Source organism: Myripristis murdjan, chromosome 19 (genome assembly GCF_902150065.1).
Source record: "Myripristis murdjan chromosome 19, fMyrMur1.1, whole genome shotgun sequence".
Taxonomy (NCBI): domain Eukaryota; kingdom Metazoa; phylum Chordata; class Actinopteri; order Holocentriformes; family Holocentridae; genus Myripristis; species Myripristis murdjan.
Window position 1 is genome coordinate 1,607,132 of NC_043998.1, and position 21,631 is coordinate 1,628,762.

A 21,631-nucleotide genomic window follows, 5' to 3' on the forward strand; every position below is an offset into this window, starting at 1 on the left:
CATCATGTCAAGGCTGCATCTGCGTCACTACTGTCTTTTTGGAGCGCAAACAGAAGGAGAAGCAGTGGAGGGGTGAGAGTTCGCACCTCTCCACCGGGTCCCTGAGCATGACGATGAAGCGGGCATCAGGCTGCAAGGCGTGGACAAAGTCCTGGATGAGGAAGGGAGGCTCCCCCTCTGTTGTGTTGTCATAGAAATACACCCAGGCATTGTTGTCCCACATGGTGGATGCGCTCGCTTCTCCTGGAAAACACACACACACACACACACACACACCAGTTCAAGCACATGCAGACATACCATCACATAATTACAATCAGGCAATCAGACGTACACAAACAGGCACGTTTTATCGCTTGCACACAAAATGCTGTCACACCCAACTTGATTTGCTGAGTATATGGCCGTTCGTTTCAACTTGTTTTTATAATATTCTGTTCGGAATGTCGACGGGAAATCACAGACATGCTGTGTAAAAACAAGAAAAACAAGCATGGCGGGTGGACAAACGCAACAAATCAATGGGATAAAAGATTCCAAAGCAAACACAGGGGGGAAAAAAAATCTCCCAGCTGAGATCAAAATTGTGGAATAACTGCAATTCTCACCATGACAATACTTTAGCTCATAATGAGTCAGAGGAGGTCATTTCTCAAACGATTCGAGACACAGAACTTTTCTGTAGAATGAGCTATGAGAAATGATATCCAGGATTCATTAGGCTGTCTCTGCCTGCATTATCCTCTTATCTCTGAGGCGGAGATGTGATGTATATGGAGGAAATGCAACACAAGTCTTATCTGCCTTGGCTTCCTTTTGAGAGAGGGATCACAGCCAGGACCTATTTTCTGTCATGACAACAGCGAGAGTGAAACAGGATCACTGCTAATGCTGTTATGCCTACAATGATCCACATCGCATCTCTTAGTCTATTACAATTAGTCTTCCTCGGGTCCCCGCTCTAGTCTGTGATCAAGTCTATTTAAAGGTCTCTGTGTCCATTAAAAGGACTTATTTTGCCCCATGGGGAGTGGCTGTTATAGGGCAAACAAAAGGTGGAGCCAGGCCGGCGTGCCTCTGGTGTTTCACAGTGGTTTGGTTTTGGCCGGGGGTTGAAGGGAGTCAAAAGCCCAAGATCCTGGCCATAGGCCTGCACCTTGCTGGGCTCTCCCAGGGCATGCTGTGAATACTGAGCGGGGCTTTGGCACACTCCCCCTCTCACGGATTATTTATTTAAAGAGGGAAACAAAACAGGGCGGCATGCTAAGCTGCGCTCAATGCACCAACTCAGTCCAGTGTGAAAAGGCTATTGTTGCAAATTTAAATCAGTTTTTCTTTCCAGCCGGGCAGTTCTTTAAGATCGCGCTTGGACGTTGGGAAAAGACAGAGACAGATGGAGGGAGAGGGTCTCGGAGCAGGATATGGAGATCGAGGAAGGAAGTTTGTAAGACTTCTCCACCCTGTCGCGGATATTATTGCCATCCTGACACAGAAAAACAATGATTGCATTCTATGCCATGCACTGCGGCGAAGCGTTTAAGTGAAGTAGAGTGAAGTCCAGTATTATTAGGCTGTTAGAGCCTCTCTTTAAGGCTGAGTCACCGCTTCTGTTAAAAATCATCATCACCAGCTAAAGTGACTGTGGCCGGCACTAAGCAGCTCTGTGCTTCAGCCAGTACCTGCTGGCTTAATAGCAGCTCTGTAACGCTGAAAGCAAGATTACAAGTGAAGTTCCAGACAAGTGTCGGGTCACCCTGAGCCAGAAGCTGTTGGCTTCAGCCTGATGAGGGCACAGCGCTCTGTCAGTCCACTGCCATGTCCACGCTGCAAAACGCAGATCACAGCGAGTGATCTGATACATGACCCGAGTTAACACGATGCAGTGAGGACAGAGCGAGCCGAGGCTGCCCTCTCTTATGATGTGACGCACACACGCTGCAACAAAAACAGGAAGGCTCAGCTCGGACTGCACAGGAAACGGTCGTGCAGCTGAAGCTGTTCGGTTGGATCTGATGAGCGAGATGTAAGGCCGTGTTTCACAGGCCACAACGTGCAACACGCTCCCAAAGCTACAAACCATAATTCATGTTTGCACACAACTTGTTCATTACATCGTCGGCAAAATTCCATGTTTTCTCTCTCTTGTGTCTTACCTACCAATTATTGACTGTACATAATGATTCTACAACAGAAATGAGTGGCTTTGCTTGTTGCAGTGTTTACTTTAGGTGATGATCTTACATTTTAAATGTACCCTCTGCTAAATATATGGAAAGAGATAAGCGCCAGCAGCTTGTATATGAAATGCGTATATTTCAATTTGTCATCCTACTGAACTGTTAAATTACAAAACCAATTTCTTGAATGAATGACTACAAATATCCATAGCGTGAAGCTGAATGTGATTATGGTTGAATTTAACCTTTAACTTTGATTTCAAATAAAGCCCCTTCGGTTCAAATTCAGCTTGAGGAGAATGCACTGGCAATAGGAAAACTGCACTTTCACAAGCGGCCTTTCTATGAGGTATTTGTTTCAGATGAACTCCAAAAAAAGAGTGACAGAAACCACATCCCATATCAGAGAACATCAAGTATTGGTTGCAATGATAAGCGGAAACTTGAAATAGTTCCACTACGCTCTGTAATGTTATTGGATTGACATCAGTGCAAATACAAACTTTGCTTGTGCTCCTCTACTTCTCTAAAATCTCATGAAACAAATAAAATAAATAAAATACAAAAAATAGGATGATAATAGGAAAATATGGTTGATAAAAATAAAACCGCATCGTTCTTCTTACCTATGATGATGTTGTGTTGGCTGGGGGCTCCGCTGGCGTTTGCCCTCAAGTAGTCCTGGATCTGGTAAGCTGCCAGGTCAAACAAATCCAGGTAGTCCTCCACAGGATAGCGGTCATGGAAGCCCTCACTTAGACGGATGATACCTGGCGGAGGACACAAAGAAGACGAGGATGTATGTGTATTTATAGTAGAAACAGCTGGCAGGGCACAGCCGTCTCCCCTAGTATCACGACTGGTGTCTATTTATGTCTGTTCGTTTGACAAAGTTATCACATCTTCCATTGTTCACAAAGTTAGTGGACATTCTGTGGAGAGCCTGGGTACGTCGGAAAAAGGCTATTCCACCCAAAACATTGGAATATTCCTTTATGGTTGGCATGGCTAATGAAAGCAGGAGCTAGATATCTTGGTTCACATTCAGTCTTAAAATATCTGGTTTGGGTGGGGAACTAAAAGCACGGGATGTGACTCTCTCAAGAGTTTTTTCCTGTTTTCAATTCTGCTTAGCCCCACCCGTCCATGGGTCTCCTCTGTAAAAGACACCGATAGGGTGTGACATACTGTACGATGACCTAATAAAATCCAATTGCAACATGGTGCAATAGACCCCGCTGTCCTAGCTCAGCTTTCAATTTTTCCAATTAAGAGGCAATGTCAAGTTAATGCTTTAAATGCGCAACTGGTGAATGTGTTTTCCATCTGAGCTGCTATGGTCTACAGTATAATTACAATTTACAAGGCAATTGTGGATTCAGAGATTCAGTGAGGCCCTCGAAAAGTATCTGTGCGGAATAGGATAATGAGGCAAAGCTCAAGTGTCCATTATTTCCACTGATGCTTTTAAGGTGTTGCAGTAAACTGCCTTTTCTCTAGCGAGCAGGAAAACATGATTAGAAAACTCTTGTAAACTCTCCAGATCCCCCGCCTGCGTTGTTAAGCTGCATCCCGCCAGAGATATCACACTGATGTGGGATGTGATATGTGTCATTTGTGTGTCTTGCTTCATGTATTTATCCCCCCCCCCCCCCCCCCCCCCCCACTGTGGTTTTTGTTATGTCTTAAGTGCCACAAAATGAAACTGCATTTCCAAATAGCCTGATGTGTGCGTCTTGACAGGCTAAATAGATATTTTTTGATGGCAGGCACGTCAGCTTAAGATTCACACTGTTCCTCTGAGAAAGTCATGCGGCGAGGATCGCGTCAGATCGCTCTTTCACTGCAGAGGCTGAATGCAGTCTCACGGGGAATGAAATAAATAAATACCAAACAAGAGCATTTAAATGCAGAGTGTTCTCAGAGGATGTGTAAAGAGAAAAGTGCTGATTATCCGCGCAGAGCCCTAAATGCAACACTAGAAGGGGATGAGAGACAGAGAGCGACAGCGAAGATGAAAGGATGGGGGAATGAGGAGTGCAGTAAGTGAGTCCTGAGTGGAGGAGCCTATGTCCTTGGGATACAGCTGCTGTGACTGCAACATCACAAGCTTCAGAAAACACAAGCACAACAGAGGGAAGGCAAATTAAGCCAAACAGCCAATCCACATCCAGAAGTTTGACCAAAGTTCAAATAATTATCAGTTTAAACTGTTGCTATCACAGCGCAGCAAAACAAGCGCCAAAGCACAATGTGATCAATCAACCAATTCGCTTTTGTGAGCGTAAGAATAATAAGATTAACAGCGTAGTCGGCAATTGGATAAACTTCAAAAGGATCGCTGCGGCTGGGACAATTAAGCCTCCTCTTATGTTTGTGGTGAGAAATTTTGGAAGAAATGTTCCGAAGATGTGGCCTAACTTGTGGCACCCGCAAAAGTACAACACGGAAAAAACCTTGGATGAAATTATTCAAGTCATTAAATATTTTAAGATTAATAGCTCCGGGCAAAACAAGATGTAAGTTTGGCCCTTTTTCGGAGCAGGAGAATAGCACTTGTCCACACTTTGAAATCACCATGAAAATTGAGTCCTCATACTGCAGTGATGGGATATTGCAGTTTCTTTTCTTAAAGGAGAATTATAGGATTATCTACATATGTACGTTGGCTTCGGGGGAGTGTCTTTGAACTCGGCATAAAGCCATTATCTAATCTGCTTTCAGCTTGGTAATCACAGATGACTTTGAACAGAGCCATCAGTTGAGAGGCAGATCAGTGCCCTGCAGTTTGAAGACGGGGGTTCGCATTTGTCCTCGCTTTACACACGCTTCTCCCTACAGCAGTGAGTGCTACACACACACTGACAAGCATACACACACTGGTGCTGACCTCTTGCAACACTGGAGGACTGTCTATTATTCATGAACTTAAATGACTCTTTCAGATTTAAAAGAAAACAAAAAAAATGTGAAAAAAAAATAGTTCATTACACAATACGTCTAATGTAGGCTAATCTGAAATGTCTGATTATGAACTCAACTTGGTACAATACAATCTAAGTGGCATTCAGATCTTGTGCAAAAAAAAACAGCCTTTCACATGCTTTTTTAGTGTGTAATTAGAAAAGGTCCCCAAAGCAACGCACTGCAGCATCTGCATGTAAGTGAGGGGTTGGGTGAGGTTTTCAAGTTCACTCTGGGCAAATGGGGTCTCACACATTTTGACTTTTTAGTCCCATCTGCGGTGGCCACACGCCTTTCAACATCACAGATGCACATGGAGAGAGAAACACATGAGAGCATCCACACATTAACAAGACCCAGAAGCCAGCAGAACCTCGCCATCAAAAGGTCTGCTGTGTGTGTGTGTGTGTATGTGTATGTGCTGACTTTTACCTCTCAATGCACAGTTTGGGGGGGTTTATCTCTCAGTGTGAGCGAATGAAAAACTACTGCCTGCTCAAACTCCATGAAAGCCAACTATGTAAGTAAGGAGACTGGCAGTAAGCTGTGCGCCTCTGGAAACTCTCATTTGAAACAAGCCAGTGGTTTGCAGGAGGTAAAGCTACCAACCGAGCTCCTAGGATTTTCAACAGGAAGAGGAAAAAACTCATCTTGAAATATTCCCTTTAAGCTAAAATATGTAAATGTGCATTCACAAAATGAAACAATGTGCTATCTGTTGCAATGAATTCGAGATTGCTCTGTTCCTCTTTCAAATGAGTGTAAAATTCATGGTTCACAAAGAGGAAAAAGAAATTGAAAAGCTGCAAACTCCGGGCCCGAACAAGGCGCTGAATGATGAGCAAAGCATGCGTAGGAGATTTATCTGAAGCGTTACACTGAAGAAGAGCAATCCTACAACAGGAAACAGTGCACCCCGCACGTGTGGATTCAATGCGCACATATGAAAAGGCTTCAAACACTGGAGGAGTCATGTGTCCTTTTCAAGTGGCTTTCACCACGGCAGCAACAGCCTGTCAGTGATGATGGTGGTGCGTCGTTCTGCACGTGTGCGATAGGCCTTGTTGAGCCGTTAACGAGCAGCGTCGCCGCATGAGGCCGACTTTCCACGCATCAAGACGGGGGCCTCGCGCTGCTAAAAGGGCTAATGACAGCATAAAGCCACGCGGAGGGAAAACAAAAAGATTAGATTGAGAAGATTAGCATTCGAAATGGTGAACTGAGGCAGCTTTAAATATTGTAAAGGCCCCACCACAGCTGTAAATTTGGACCTAACAACTCTCAGGTAGAAAATGAACACTTTAGGTTTATTCTCATGCACAGCAATAGGATGGGCCATGAATATTGAATTGTCACTTAATTGCATCGGGGGTTCAAACTGCATCAGAGATACTTATTCTTGACATATTCATGGCTCACATATAGTCAGCTTAAAGGTAACATCCAGCCAGTCCGATTTCCTATTTTATGGTGAACTAATGACAAAGTTGAGGTCCTAGGGTTGTTCTTCAATAAATGTGAAAAAAGGGTATTTGTCATGCCCCTGAAAAATGAGAAAATAAGTTTTATGATCACAGTAGGAGCATAGGAGCTATTTAATGATGCTGGGACCCTTTCACATTGTGGTTACTCTACAGTTAAAGAGTTTTCCTTTCTAGCACACTGTAACATACCTGTAAGCACATGTAAGGATCATTTTGAATGTTTATGAGCTGTGAACTCAGAGTTTTTGGACAGTAATGGATGGTCACTGAAAGCTTTTTTTTTTTTAATGCAACCCACTGAGGTGTGATGTGTAGAGGGTCCCATTTCAGGCTTTTTATGCTCTTGGGCTCTCATTATCCTCACACTGGCCTTGGACCCTCCACCTGTGAGAGTCTACTGTCAACAGTTTTCTTAACTCACCAAACCTCTTGCGGGTCCACCAGTGTGGCTCTTTGAAAGTGGTGAACCTGACATCGGGATGCAGCCTCAGCCTGTCGTACAGGTCCGTGGTGCCACACTTTGGCTGGCCAATGATATAGAAGTAAGGCAGGCACCGCATGCGGTACAGTTTGCTGTCGCGGTGTAACAAGTGTTCCCGGAAAGTGTTCCTCAGGTACTCAAACACGGTCCGGAAGCGCCTGGAGTAGCGCGCGTACAAGTTCGTCCTGTAAGGGTCCGAAGTGATATTCCCAGTGTACTCCTCATACCAGCATGGGTTCTTGACACCAGGCAGGAATTTGCGGGGGATAACGGAAAACATCTGCAAAATCAAAGAAACAAGGCCGGTTAAAACTGCAAAAGCCGCTGAGTCACGTTAGTTTCCAGAAATAAATGAAAAACATTTCTGAGAAACTGCATTCAGAGCCGGCAGTAAACCCTTGAGCCTTTCGTTGCTTATGCTGCGTGATGAAAGATAAATACGTTCTAGTCATCTCTCAGATAAGCTACAGTGTCGGGAACAAGTTTGTTTAAACTAAGTTTGATACACTATTGTGTATGGGAGTCTGTTGTGTCAGGTGTAGGCAAACACCATCTGTGTGGGCTCCGGGAGTGTGTTCACGACAAGTTTGTGCAGGAGGATTCAGCGTCTGGAGATGCAAACTTAACTTGGCTAAAAAGACACACAGACACACACGCCAAAGCATGCATGCACACACACACACACACACACACACACACAAACAGAAGTACACACTCAGCCTGCCTGGAGGAGTGAGGCTGATTCATCTGCAGGTCTGGAGGTAAGGCAACACATTCCTGACACATTCTCTATCCGTAGCCCCCTCACATTTCAAACTCTGTTTTTAGCTGATCAAATACCACAAGGGTCCATGTTAAACCATGACTCACTCACTGCCGATGAGACAGAGCCGGTTTAAGGACAATTAATGCCGGATCTATGAGGAGATGTGGTATTGATTGTCCCACCGCCACATTCCCCTATTCATTAGTTCATTCAATAAGAAATTAGGTGTGTTGCAAATAGCTCTGGCACAAGCCATTATCATTAGGATTAGCAATTAATTGAAGCAGGCTTTGAGGTAAGACGGGCACGGCGAGGAAGTCATAGGGCCAATCTGTGGAAAGACTGGGGAATGACTTTGAGCATTAAATCCCTCATGGAACTCAGAGGCCAGACAAATTAAGCACACACATACGCAATTATCTGGTAATAACATGAAGCGTTACACGAGGTTTCCAGCCCTGCTTTATCACTTTATAAATAAAATTAGGAACTGCAACCAGTGGGGAATTTTATCGAAACAGTTGTATTGAGCCTGGTGTCGACAACCTGTAGGCACAAACGCTGATTTGAATCACCCTTTCACAGTTCTCATTTAATTATTTTTCAAGGCACAGCTGAGACTGTCAATTAAAATGCTGATCAATATCATGCCAGACCACATTTGTATTATAATTAAACTCTAAAGATAACCTTTATAGTATGCAATACTCAGGTATTCATAACCCCAGTAGATTAGATTAAAAAGTCTACTTTCTGAAATAATTTTACAACTCCTGAATGCTCCAAATTCCTATTTAGCAGAACGAAGGGCAGATAAGGCAGATTTGTGCTTTTCTACTCACATGTGGCTCACTGTTGATCAGCGCCTTGAGTTCTGGGAGCTGCCTGCTGCTGCTAAACTCCACCTTGGATGTGATGGTCTTGACCACCAGTTTGATGTGGGCATAGTCCTTGGCCGAGGAGAGGTTGAAGGGAAAGGGCCCGGGGCTGACCAGGTTGCTGAAGTGGTAAGGGGACGGGGTGAGGAGGAGGCCCTTCTTGTCCCCCGTCAGAATGTATGAGGCCATGATGAGGAACATGACGGCCAGGCCGAACAGAAAGCTGTACAGCTTGACCTTGCGGAAGCAGCTCAGGGTGCTCCAGCGCCTTGGCAGCTCCCGCTTCACCTCCAGGACAGCGAACAGGTTCATGGGTGTGTCGTCCACCTGCAGCAGAAGCGGCCTCTTCCGGTAGTCCTCCACTGAGGAGCCCAGCAGGGTGTATTTGTAGTCCATCTGGGTCATGGCGTCCCAGGTGTCAACAGCTCACACACAGGGCGGCGATGTGGGCGAGGAGCCAGCAAGACAGGAGTTTGAGAGTCGGAGGAATGGCCGAGGGCCGTCGTCCATGATGGGTTCCTAAGAGCAGCCCACCTCACCCGCTGATGTCTCCCTAGTAAGACAAAGGAAAATAAAACAACTAAAATAAGAGATAGATTACCAGCTGTCAGCGTTGGCAGCTGTTTTCTTGTTCACACCGAGCTGATGTGCTGCCTTCCAAAACCTTCAAAATACTTGAAATAATCCTTTGTTCCCACCCACTGTCTAGCAGTGGCTTTAGAGCTGTCACCACCAAGAATGAATACACATGTTCTCTGAGTCACACTTATCATAGTTCAAAGAGGCGTCAAAGTCCCCAGAGGTTTAATTGATGCAATATTGCGGCAAGGGAGTGTGGCTTTGCACATAATGTTAGTCACATCCTCTTCAACTGCTGAATTGCATTTATGTATCTGCTCTGTTTGGGAAACAGGACGCTACCAGAGCCAGACATTGACACCACTGGTTGAATTTCTATTAATTTCCGCTCCTATGGAAGCGGATTTTATACCTCAACAGTGTGTTATTCTTAGAGTGTACAATTATATCCATTATTTGCAGGAAATCCTAATGACACTGCGCCTTTGGCTTGTCAAAATATAGTAGACGCTGCCTCGTGTGAGCACTCAAATGATTATATAGCTGCAGGGGGGCACTACTTCAACCTTTCCTTTTTGCTTTAGGAGTTATGCCTGCAATATAATCTCAGGCTATACAAAGAAAAAAATAAACTGATGGGAGAAACAAACAAAGAAAGCTGTGGGTAACTGCTTTGAATAACTGTAACTAGTAAGTCATGATGAATTTATTAAGGTTATACTGTAGCCTTAATAACCTTGCATAAATCCAACTAAACTGCAATAAAAAAAAATACAATAAGATATAAAATACCTTGGAGGAATGCATAACTGAAGACAAGCCTTAAATCACAGTGAAGAGGATGTCAGCATGGTGACAGTAGTAAATTAAATGTCAGAATATGGTGACATTTACTAAGTATTGCGAAAGCTGATTGCTACGTTAGTTGCCTAATAGCCGACTCACTAGTTACTCACTTATGAGTGTAATACAAGACGTAACGCGCTGTCTAAGATGATTATGAAGTTGACCAAGAACCGACCTATAACTCATTTTCTTTGCTGACTTCCTCTCACACTTCCTGTTTTAATCTGTGATTACCACACAGTGACACTCCACCACGGTCCAACCTCCCAGCCACTGTGCAGCAGAAGCCACAATATGGAGGGAGTGATAAGGAAGGGGGACGCATTCAGCTTAGAAACTACGAAGCTGCGTGTCAGTCTGCATCTCCCGGCGAGAGACAGGAATATGAGAGATACCCGGTCTGGACCGGAGAAGGGATTATATTATCAGAAAATAGTATTCTCACTGTGAAGTCACATGGATCAACAGTCACCCACAGATAAAAGGAGGGCCAGTGTCTAAAGGCAGAAAGAACTGGGTATCTTTAATGATAATGCTCCTACAGCTGCAATGTCTAGTTTATCCTTGAGGCTTTCTTTGTACCTGGAGCTCGGCCAGTGTTATCCCTGTGAATGCAATACGGCATAATGACGAAAAGCAAACTGAGCCAAGGGTCTAGGACACTTTCCAGGGGATGAGTGTGATGTTCAGGGGGTGTAAGACTGAAGACTCTGGTAACGTGCGCGTACATCATGTGTTATACCTGCAATCTGGTCCGCCCCACATGCACCATAAGATAAGGGCAGCACAGGGAGTGAGTCATCGCTCCTCCTCACGACTGCTGATACTGTCCAACCCCAACACCCGCATCCCTCCCACCCCTGTATTCTTCCAGCTTGAGGGAGAGCTGATAAGAGGACGGCTGGAGAGCGGCTGCCTCCCTGCACAAGTAATGTCATTTACCTCCAGCTGGGCCCTCAGCCTCACCCCACGGCAACAGTCCCCGGTCTCTCCCGGTGACAGGCGCGGAGATAATGAGCTGCACTCCGAAAAGAGACTGATTTCCAACCCTCAAAAAGTTTGCCTGACTTAAACTTCAGTCAGTCGAAAAAAAAAAAAAAAAAAAAAAAAAAACAGGACAGGAAAGAATGGAGGCCTCACTGCAAGAACCTGCTGCGCTGAACTGAAACCACAGTCAGATATAATTATGTTTTCCCTTTTAGCCTAAAAATGAGCCCATCTCTTTCTGCAGGATTATTATTATCACATTCCGAAAAAAAAGAACCCGACTGAGAGTAATGGATTTTAAATTATGGTGGCTAGTGAAATTAAAGTTTTCCACTTTGCACATGCCATATCTGTGTCTGTTTCACCTAAAAAGCTCACAGAAACAAGTGGAGTTCATGCATCGCCAATTATTTTGATAGTGTGTGAAGGTGTGAGGCCACGTTTTAACAGTTTTTTTTTTTTAACCTTTCCCAAAGTAAATGTAAGCCACAGAGAGCCTCAGACACATCTTTCCTACAGAAATTAAATGAAATACAAAACAAACACAGGTTACCTCTGCCATGCTCGGCTCTGTCACAGAGACGGGCGCCACACTATGTAATCAAAGCACTCACAGTGGGCTGACATTTCCACGATTGCACTTTGGTAACAAGCCCACAGCTCGCAGTGCTAGTGATGAGCATGCACTCATCTGTAGTCGTGCCATCAGCACTTATTGACTGTCTGTGTCCTTCATCAAGGCTCGAGTCAATGGGGTGCTTGTGCTCGAGGCTATTTAAGATAGAGGGAAGGAAGACGAGGACACCAGGATTAGAAATGGAGAGACAGAAAGAGAAAGAGTGAGAGAAATGGAGACAGAAGGACAGAGGAAAAGAGGGAGGATATGTTTTAGGGGAATCCACATCTAAATCCATTGGTCAGGTAGGTGTAGGAGCCGGGGACTGGCAGCTTGATGGATTTCTGCTATTCATACAGAACATATGTTTCTTCTGTCCATCAAACATGGTGAAATAAGGCTGGAGGACAGTGGACAAAGAGGACACAAGGTAGCATCAGCCAAACCCCTCAGCCCGGTGACAAAGGGCTGCGGATAGGAGCGTATCCCTCACTCGAGAGCGATATTCATCGACATTTATCTCTGCACCTCCGGCATGAATTACTGCCTCTCACGGCTGCTGCTGCTGCTAAGAGAAATTAAACATCACTCACCGAGGGGAGCCTGATAAATTAGGGCTGGAAGTCAAAATGTTGCACATCTGTCATCTCCCTGGCAAGATCAAAAACCTTGACCACACAGAAAACTCATATTTATATTGATATCCATATGATTATAAATAACTTCAGAGACACTCACGTCAACGGCAATGGCGTGCATGCTGTGCTGAGGCGTCCCTCCCCGGGTGGTGCAAATGGATTGCCATGGCCTTAATAACTCATTATAGAGAGACCTCTCCATGCTGTCTACCCTGTCATTCAGACGCAGATCAGGGAAGAGAGGCAATCAGGCAGATTTGCGTAAAGTCTGCCTTCCTCTGCCCTACTAGCTGTCCATCTCGCTTGTGGAAAAGGCCTGGTAAGAACCAATCCCAATCGCTGGGAGCTAATTGTCGTTTTCTTGTGTACCTTTTCTTGACTTCACAAATTATTTTCATTGCGTCTCTCATTGTCAATGCAGACATCTTGTTATTTGTCCCAAAAATTGCAACGCCTTGCTCTGCTGCAAATGGATAGATTCTCCTCATTTTTATTTAATAAAAGCACCCATCCAATTTATTGTTGCTAACTGCTATTTAGCCATCTGTCGTGGCAAAGCATAATAAAAACTGATTGTATTCCAGCTTTTCCCTTATTTAGAATGCTGTGAAAATTAAAATTTGCTGTGACTTTGGCAGTGATTGTTAAGACAAAAGTGGTGGCACAAACACAGAAAAGCCATTAGTCGCAGCGTAAGAATAAATTCCTATTTTTCCTACATCATCCATGAAATTGTGTCATAATATGCATTGCACAGCAAATGCTCTCTGACAATAGGAATGGCAAAACGCCTCACAATCATCCCTCAAACCACAATGCTGAATGATCATTACACCTGGCTGGAGCAGCAGTCTGGGAAGTGGAGAGCACGCTGTCCTAGTTCCTAGGCACTCTGGCATTTTCCAATGAAGAAAATTAATTGCATGAGCCGCTGATGGGCCCCCGAAATGCCCTTTTTTGTTTTTATTCAAAGCAAAGCAGCAGCTCTCTAAGGCTAGAGGGAACACTCAGTATCACAGAAAATTGTTAAAATATCTAACCCGGTCCTTATAGGCGTCGCTGTGCTGTTGTCATTGTCTACAACTGCTGGGGAAGATTAAAAGACCTTTTCTTCTGTTGGGCATAACACTAACCCATTTACAGCGGGAATCCAAGTTTCCTGCTTGTTTTCAGTTTGAAAACGGCTGTTAAAACTCATGAAAACTCTCTCTAAGACAATTTGTCTCAGAGGATGTGTCTGTCCTGAGAGGACCAGACAAGGAGGTCTCCCCAAATGCCACAGCATCTTTTATTATTCAGCTCTGTTTACAGTGTGTGACAGCTTCTGCTTCACTTATCTGCAGGCGCAACAGGCAGATTAGAGGTTGTGTTAGGGACTGAGACGTGCTGGAATGTTATATGAGGTTTTGCTTGGCGCGAGTAAGCTCAAGCAAAGCCCTAATCCATATTACTATGAACAGACAATGAAAAATGTTTAAGACCTCAAAGAGGTTTTGACGGCTGGACACCGCAGCTTATTATCTTGTGGTAAATCACAGAAATCTGGATGATAAAAGTAGCAGATCAAGATGTCGACTGACGGAGAGGAATAACCATATTAGTACTAGGCTTTTATCCTCTAGGAGTACGGTATGCAGTACAAACACTGCAGACATTATAAGCCACCGTGCAGGTTATGTAATACTGACAGATGAACGAGACAAAGCAATTCAAGTAGTGTGTGCTTGTGATTGTCATGGGGCAGAGTGTGACTTCTGAAAAGGTAATCCCATTTGTTCTGCAGGAATGTAAAAGGCAGTGTTGCATCTCCGGTCCAAAGAGAAACCTGGACTTTCTCTGTGGACCCTTGTTATCTTTGGCGAGGAGTGAAAAAAAGCTTTAGAGGGAGACAAGTGGAATGCTTGCTACATAAACAACACTAAACTGTTGCTGGTGGTTTGCCTTTGAAACCATGGAGCTGACCTACCGATGGATCTGTGTTGACTTGCCATCTCCATCTGAGGTGTGGAGGAACACGGAAAAAAAATGAGCACGAAATGATAGAGTGGACTGAAATTCTGCGTCAAAGGGACTTGGGAGACCTCGAAAATAGAATAGCACATTCTGTCCACAGAGTCCTTGTGTGCAGCTGCCAAGAGTACTCTCGACCTACTCTCCATACTGCTACAGACAGATTGCTTTAAACCATCCTCTGTCATTCTGCACAAATATTTTGTCATTCAAAAACAAGCCTGTGCACACAGCATTATCGAGGCGCTTCCCCTAAAGGACCACTCACAGATCTTCCAAAACAAATAAGTCAGAAACGAAGGCAGGAGAACACAGCTAATGGCACAGTTCAGACAGTAAGCAGAATATTATACTGCCTGCAGACTCAGACACTTTTACAGTTATGTCTTTTTCTATGGTAGAGGCTAATGAGTGGAGTTTAACATCCAACAGTGGCTGAGGGGCTGTAAACAAGCATTTCTGAACCCATCTGCACATCCTCACTATACGCAGCCCTATTGACATTTCCAGGGAAAGGAAGTGGATTTTGGTTCAAGTCCACCAAAAACACAGGAAGCGCTGTCCGACGGGAGAGCGTGACAGCAGCGGTCAGAACACAGGGCATCATCACTGTGTTGGCCCGGAAAAAAAAGCTTTTCCACTTAAGCCACTCACAATGATTAAAGTTCAGCGTGAGGCCACTGCGAGGGTGGTACAGCTGTGAGACGGTGCCCGACATGTGACACCGAACAAAGCCGGCAATTGGTTGAATGAGGCTGGTGATGAATAGCCGGTGAAGACGCTGATGCTCCCCAGCGTTGCTGCCTCCTCCAATTTAAGGACCAACGTAAATTGCCAGGAGCATCTTAAAGGGACATTGTCCACAAACTGAGGCACATCAGGCCGTGTAATTAAAATAAAGGGAATCAAATGGAATGAGCATCACTGGAAGCAGTAAATATACCCTGAAGGGAGAACCAAAGACTGCTACTGAGGCATGAAATTAATCCTTGCAATGGCGTGAATTTACCAGATAAACATCCAGAAATGGGATTGCAGTGGGCTGTGTCTTTACACTGTACCACAAAGCTTGCTGCTAATTGAGCAGGCAGGACCCCTATGACCCATCAAACCTGTCACTTCCTATCCGCCCCACCCCCACGCAACACACACAAACACACAGAGCTCTCCCTCAGGTCCAAGTCCAATCATGTAAATCATATCCATGTAACACAAGCAAGACGGACAGGATCGATATCCATTGTGGCTCGGAGTGGATTTATTCTTTGTTTCACCCAGGCAGAAGTCATCCATCACGCTCCCCCGGATCACACAAGCTATTGCCCAAAGATCAGAATCTAATCTCCAGGAAGTCAGTCGGTGGCCCCCGTGGAGATCAGGAGGAGCCCGACCTTGACCCCGGCGAGGAACAGCCGGGGCAAATTATCTAACGCCGCGCTCAGACACTTCCATGGCAGCGGAGGGCGGCGGGAACGTGGCCTCTGCCCTGGATTCATAACCGCCTCTAGGCTGGGATCAAATGTGGAGTCCCAGTTCAGCACTTTCCTCCATCCTATCTTTTATTCATTATTATAATTTGGTTGGCAGGCTCCCTAAGCCAGGGCTTCATCTAAGGTGGATAAGTACGTATAATGGCACCATAAAAAAGTGCAGAAAAACAGCGGCGACAATTTAAATTATTGATTGCGGTAATGGATATGTTGTGGATAGCTTGGCAAGTCGCGGACGGTAAACAAGGCGCACACAACGAGGCCAGATTGGGAGTGAAAATGATTATTTAAAGATAAGATGGAAGGAGTGGGGGAAGGTCATCTGAAGGTATCCAAATCACATTTGTCTGATCTTGGAAGGTAGCCCACTTCACATCTAATTATAGATGATGAAAACTGTGTTTGGAGAGCTGCATCTTCAACACAATAAACAATCAAGCAAGCTGGAGTGAATGAAGAGGAGCTTCAAGTTTGAGGGGCATATGCAAAACAGTGCTGTGTTCGCACAACAGCTTCCCATGAATAATTTATTAGGATGAACTTAGATGTGATGTGTCTGTAACTTATTATCTAACTTTAGAAAAATTTATACCCCGGTGAATTCAAATAATTCTGGAGAAATCCTCGCGTATATTTCCATATTTTTCCCCTGCTAAGAAGATTTTTTTTTTGTTTTTTGCAGTGATATTTTCTAGTCACTTTCATTCTGCTGTTCCATTTTTCCTGCCATCTAATATTCTATTATCAGTGGTCAGATGTTGTTGTCTCTTTTTCATTCAAATTCTCTATTTGTGTATTATTTATCCGTCTCGTTCACAAATCAGATGTGGGTTAAAAGCAAAAGAGTTGCAAGAGAGACGGAGCAGAGACGGAGATAATGAAGGCTGACTGGCAGAGGAATGACTTGTGAAAGAAACTGAAATGCCTCAAATATGATCGTGCGTAAATGCAGAGCGCTAAGTGACTATGAAGTGGGCAAAAAGTGGGATCCCGATTCATGGACACTCGGCGCTGTGTGGGAGGATGGAGTCTTACTGGGATTTGTGAAGTACGTGCCAATCAGTTTCTCATCCCCTTAAGGTCCAACTCTTAGCGGCGCTGCATCGCCAACAATGTGGGCGGCGACTGACGAGGCAACCTGCAACAATTACATCAGGCAGCTTTTGTAAGTCAGATCTGCTCTCCTAGAAAATGGATGAAAAACAGAGGCATTCAGGAAACAGTCAGGGGTGGAGAGAGCACTACAAACTGCTACTCAAGTAGAAGTACTCTTACTTTGCTGATGTTTTACTGCAGTAGAAGGAGAAGTACTGTCACTTTGCTGACATTTTACTGCAGTAAAAGGAGATGTTGTGCTGTAAAAATCTCCTGCAGTAAAAGTCCAAAGTGTCTCATTTCAAATGTCCTGGCAGTAAAAGTGACTGAGCTCCTTTTTCCAAACAGTAACTGTGTTAGCTGGGATCTTTTCCATGCAGTTAGAAAAGGAGGAGAGAACACAGTTATTCCACATTTTTTGCCAGTTGAATCTAAATGGTCCTCGCTCCCATGGTCTATCTGCAGTTCTTCATGGTGCAGCTTTTATTGTGAAATTTGGAAATGACAAAAAGTAGAACCAATAACGCAAAAGCAGATTCCTCTTTTTGTATTTCCTGACTGAGCTTTTATTGTGAAACGTTTCTGTCACTGATCATCTGTTCTCTGTAATGGATCTGATTTAAAATGTAGTGAAGGACAAAACTCAAGCAAAAACGTAACGTAAAAGTAAAATATACTCACTTACAGTAATGTGAGTAGATGTAGTCAGTTACTTCCACCTCTGGAAACAGTGCAACCAAAAAGTGCAGCGAATTTAAAATATCCCAGTTAAATAAACCTGACCGAGATGTCACTTTGTTTGATTGCGAAAACAGGAATGAAGCAAAAGCAAGCTTTCAGCGCAGCCAAACAGACAGACATTCCCTCATCTGACCTTTTTCATTCAATATCCACCTCCCAACACCTGTTCCTACTTATTTCCTAACACTCCTCATTGGATTTGACGGGCATGCTCCTTACATTTTGACCGAAGTTCAATCTACTGTTAATCTTCCATGTTGACAGACCTGGGGGAAAGCAGTTGGTAATTAATCCAATGGGAATGTTTACTGTTTCCAGTGGAATGTCTCTGAACCCACAGTGCACCAGGAGTGGCTCCGGCCCAGACCAGCTCAGTCAAGATTTGGGGGATAAACGGGAATAGAGGGAAGGGAGGAAAGAGTGTAGAAAGAATCGGTTAAGACTTGTTTGTTTAGTGTAGAATCTGTGCTGAAAGCAAAGGTTTTTTTTTTAGACTATATTGTCCAGTTACGTGTTCTCGCCCACTGACGCCCTCCATATTTTTTTCTGACACATCTGCAAACACTACTCTGTATTTTGGAGTCACGCTGCATATCAGGTTGGTCAACCGCTGCAGTTAAGCCCTTCAATAAAATTTCCCTTTTATGACGCATCTGCACAATATTTTTTTCTCTTGGTAAACATTCTTCTTGGCCATGAGAACCCCAAAAAAAGGCAGGAAAACATGTGGATCAAAGCGCCCTGGATGTTTACTTTTTGCATTCGACATGTCCAACAAGCGGTTACAACTCGCTGTGCCGATCGCGAGGCGTAAACAGTGAGCGCCAAACGTGAAGTGACATGAAACACGTGTACAAACTGATCCTGGGAGAAACTCCAAATTACACCGGGAACATTTTGAATGATTTACACTAATGAACCACTGTTGGTGAGATGAAAACCTAATTTTGAGCCGCTAAGACAAACAGCTTGGAGCTTGTTATGAGTTTGAAGGGGTTTCCGCCCAGCAGTGACCAAATTATCCTGACTGGTGTGCAACTTTTGAGCGACTCCAGCTAGCTCAATTAAACCAAATTGACTTGTTTTAAATCCTTTGTTCTTAAGCCTCAGCTGCAAGCCGAATGTGCAAAACACCACAGCTTGTTAGCAGTCAACTCCACTACACTGTGGATAGTAAAAAAAAAAAGTAAGCAAATAAATAAATAAAAACACTGAATTTTAAATTACAAGTCAGCACCTCTGTGAATGCAGCACTTTAAGATGCAAACAGTGAGCGAGTGCAACACAGCGCTTGGGGTTAACGTGCTGCTAATTTTGCATAAAGCTTCAGAATGGCTGTGTGATGAATTTGTAATTTGACTTGTAGGGGGTGATAATGATATTCACAACAGACAGACCGAATGAGATGCTTGGAATTTGTCATGTAGGCTGTGCTCGGATTTCGTCTCGCATTGCACTGTGCAACCACAACCTTCAGCTGGTAGATGCCCACCGGGGAGACGGAGGTGGCGATGGCACACAGAGAAGCGCTGCTGGAGTGCTCTGTAATAGGGAAGAGGTTAGCAGAGCTGCTGCGTGGTGCAAATTATTGAGGATTGGCCAGCGAGGAAGAGTAAGAGGAGCTCATTTGTTGACTCAAATGAGGCTTGAACAAAACTTCCTTTCCAGTTAATTGAATCCCCAGCTTTCAGCTTTATTATTATTTTTTTTTCAGCTTCCATCAAGTAAACTTATTTATTTATCAGACTTTCACTCTCGAAATCACTTAAGTTGGGAGGAAACTTGAACATCTCCCAAAAAAACAAACCATGATCTCTCTCAAATCCCTCAGCTCCGACAGTTCCAGGAGTAACTAGGCACAATCACAGAAATTCGGCTTTTTTAACTCCGCAGACACTTGGATGCTGTTGAAGCCCAGCGCGGCACCATCCCCACTTCCTGAATCTTGGGGAAAGTCAGCCAAAGGCCTAGTTATTAAAGACTACGCTTTTTCCATCTGCGACTGTGTGTTATGGTGAGGGGAAAAAAGCACTACGGACTGTGATGTTTTCAGAGGAGTTTCCTGTTGCGTCTCTTATTCTCTGTTTTCTGAGGTTCTCCGGGAAACGCAGAGCCGCCCTGCGCCGTTGCATCCAGCCTGCAGCGAGAAGTAAGAGCTTCATCTGTAGCTTGCACAGAAGCTCCTGCCAGATAGGGATATGCGCACGGATTGAGGAGTGCTGGCCTATGACTGCCAAGAAAACGTGTGAATTAACAAAATGCATTACCGAGACGGCTGACTTACTGCGCCGCGTCTTAGGAATGAGGCCGATATGCAAACAGACTTCGGAGAGGCACCAGCAGGGCATCCCAGTGCACGCATAACAATAACTTGGCCTGTGGATTTTTTTAAACTTATACGAAGCTGTACTTTATCCTTTCCCTGCTACATCACACCTGTGACCCTACAATAACGAAACCCTGGACTAATTCTTCAGGCTTAACAGAATGGCAGGTTAATTCTCAAAGTTAAGGGTGAGCATTAAGAGGTCTCCCCTTAATATGAGGGATTAATTACAACTGTATCTTAGTTTTTGGCATCTCATTTAAGGCTGCCAATATGTTCCACCTCTCACGCAGGAGGATCACTTACGCTGTAATTTGAGTGCGTAGTTGAGCATAAATCACAATAACACATCCGTCCTGTTCAGTATGCTCTGGAGGTAGATTGTAGCAAAGGCAATTTAATCACAGCTGTATCTGCTTGGCCAAGTCGTGACAAATGGAGGAGAGGTGGGGTAGAGCTGGGAGGTGGGGTGTGGGGTGTGTGTGTGTGTGTGTGTGTGGTGGTGGTGGTGGTGGTGGGGGGGGGGGGGGGGGGGGGGGGGTGTTATGACTACAACAGCACATCCATCTTGCAAAGTGTAAAATCCACAGTGTCGGCTACTGCCCTTCACTGGTTCTCCAAGGTTCAAACTGGCAACGGCTGGCTGCACAGATATAAAATTCCAGACCCAAATTAACTTGGCAGGGATAATCCCACAAAATGATAGCTGCAGTAATGAAAATAGCATTTGTACAAATTCCTTTGCACTCTCAAAGTGACCTGGGCTGCTTTGGAGTGTTTCTCCAAACTGCCAAAAACACAGAAAAATGTAAACAGCCCTACAGGGGAGTCTGACACCTCAACTGGATATTTCAAGTTTGTCTGGTAAACGGAACTCAATGCTGACCTTTGACCCCAGACAGATGTACGGGTGGTTGGCAAGTGTACACTAGGCTTTTGTTTACTGGTGTGAGCTATGAAAGAATACCACGTGGAGACATCGCCTGCTATTTGGGTTAAATACGCCCCGGGCTGCTGAGTGTTCTTATTGGGGCAATCACGATTTAAACCCGCACGTTCAGTTGCATTACACGGAAGATGGGCTAAATACAAATTGCACTCGACAGACGGAGACGGCGGTCAGCTGTGTGGACGGATCAGGAGCAATCACAGGGCCATGTCAGTCATTCAGAAAAAACAGTGAAGTGAAAAATGACGGTGATATTGAAAGGTTTTGCAGCTTCTCATTTAAAGGAGTAGCCGGAGGGTAATTGGAAAATGAGCGTATCTCTCCCCAGTGCTGTGCATCGCCGAGGTCCCCACAGGTCTGTGTTGAGGCCCATTAGACTGACATCTGGAAGACAGATACTTCAGCCTGGAGTCCCGCACACCCATTAATACTGGGTCTTTCTGCTAACCTAAGGGATTCCATGGCACTACATGAAAGCATCCGCGACCCAGAGGCTGAGCAAATATAGGTTTTAAACATTATGTGTGTAAAAACAGAAACCTGAGTATGCTCACAGATGCAATTTGAACAACGCGCAACAATCGGAGCCTAAAAATATTCATGC

The 21,631-nt window shown here is 44.6% G+C and overlaps 1 protein-coding gene across 2 annotated transcripts in view; it reads right to left on the bottom strand.

Annotated features, from left to right (window-relative positions):
- chst15 (carbohydrate sulfotransferase 15) overlaps nucleotides 1-21,631 on the bottom strand; it is a 32,905-nt gene that overhangs the window by 4,380 nt on the left and 6,894 nt on the right. The window contains exons 2-5 of one of the 2 annotated variants that reach the window (XM_030078519.1): nucleotides 8,715-9,303; nucleotides 7,047-7,386; nucleotides 2,804-2,947; nucleotides 87-243 (exon numbers count right to left, since the gene is read on the bottom strand). In XM_030078519.1, the coding sequence (XP_029934379.1) occupies nucleotides 87-243; nucleotides 2,804-2,947; nucleotides 7,047-7,386; nucleotides 8,715-9,155 (1,082 nt within the window). In that variant the 5' untranslated portion in view covers nucleotides 9,156-9,303. Of the gene's footprint in view, nucleotides 1-86; nucleotides 244-2,803; nucleotides 2,948-7,046; nucleotides 7,387-8,714; nucleotides 9,490-21,631 lie in introns of those variants that run through there. The other variant, XM_030078520.1, reaches the window with a different exon arrangement.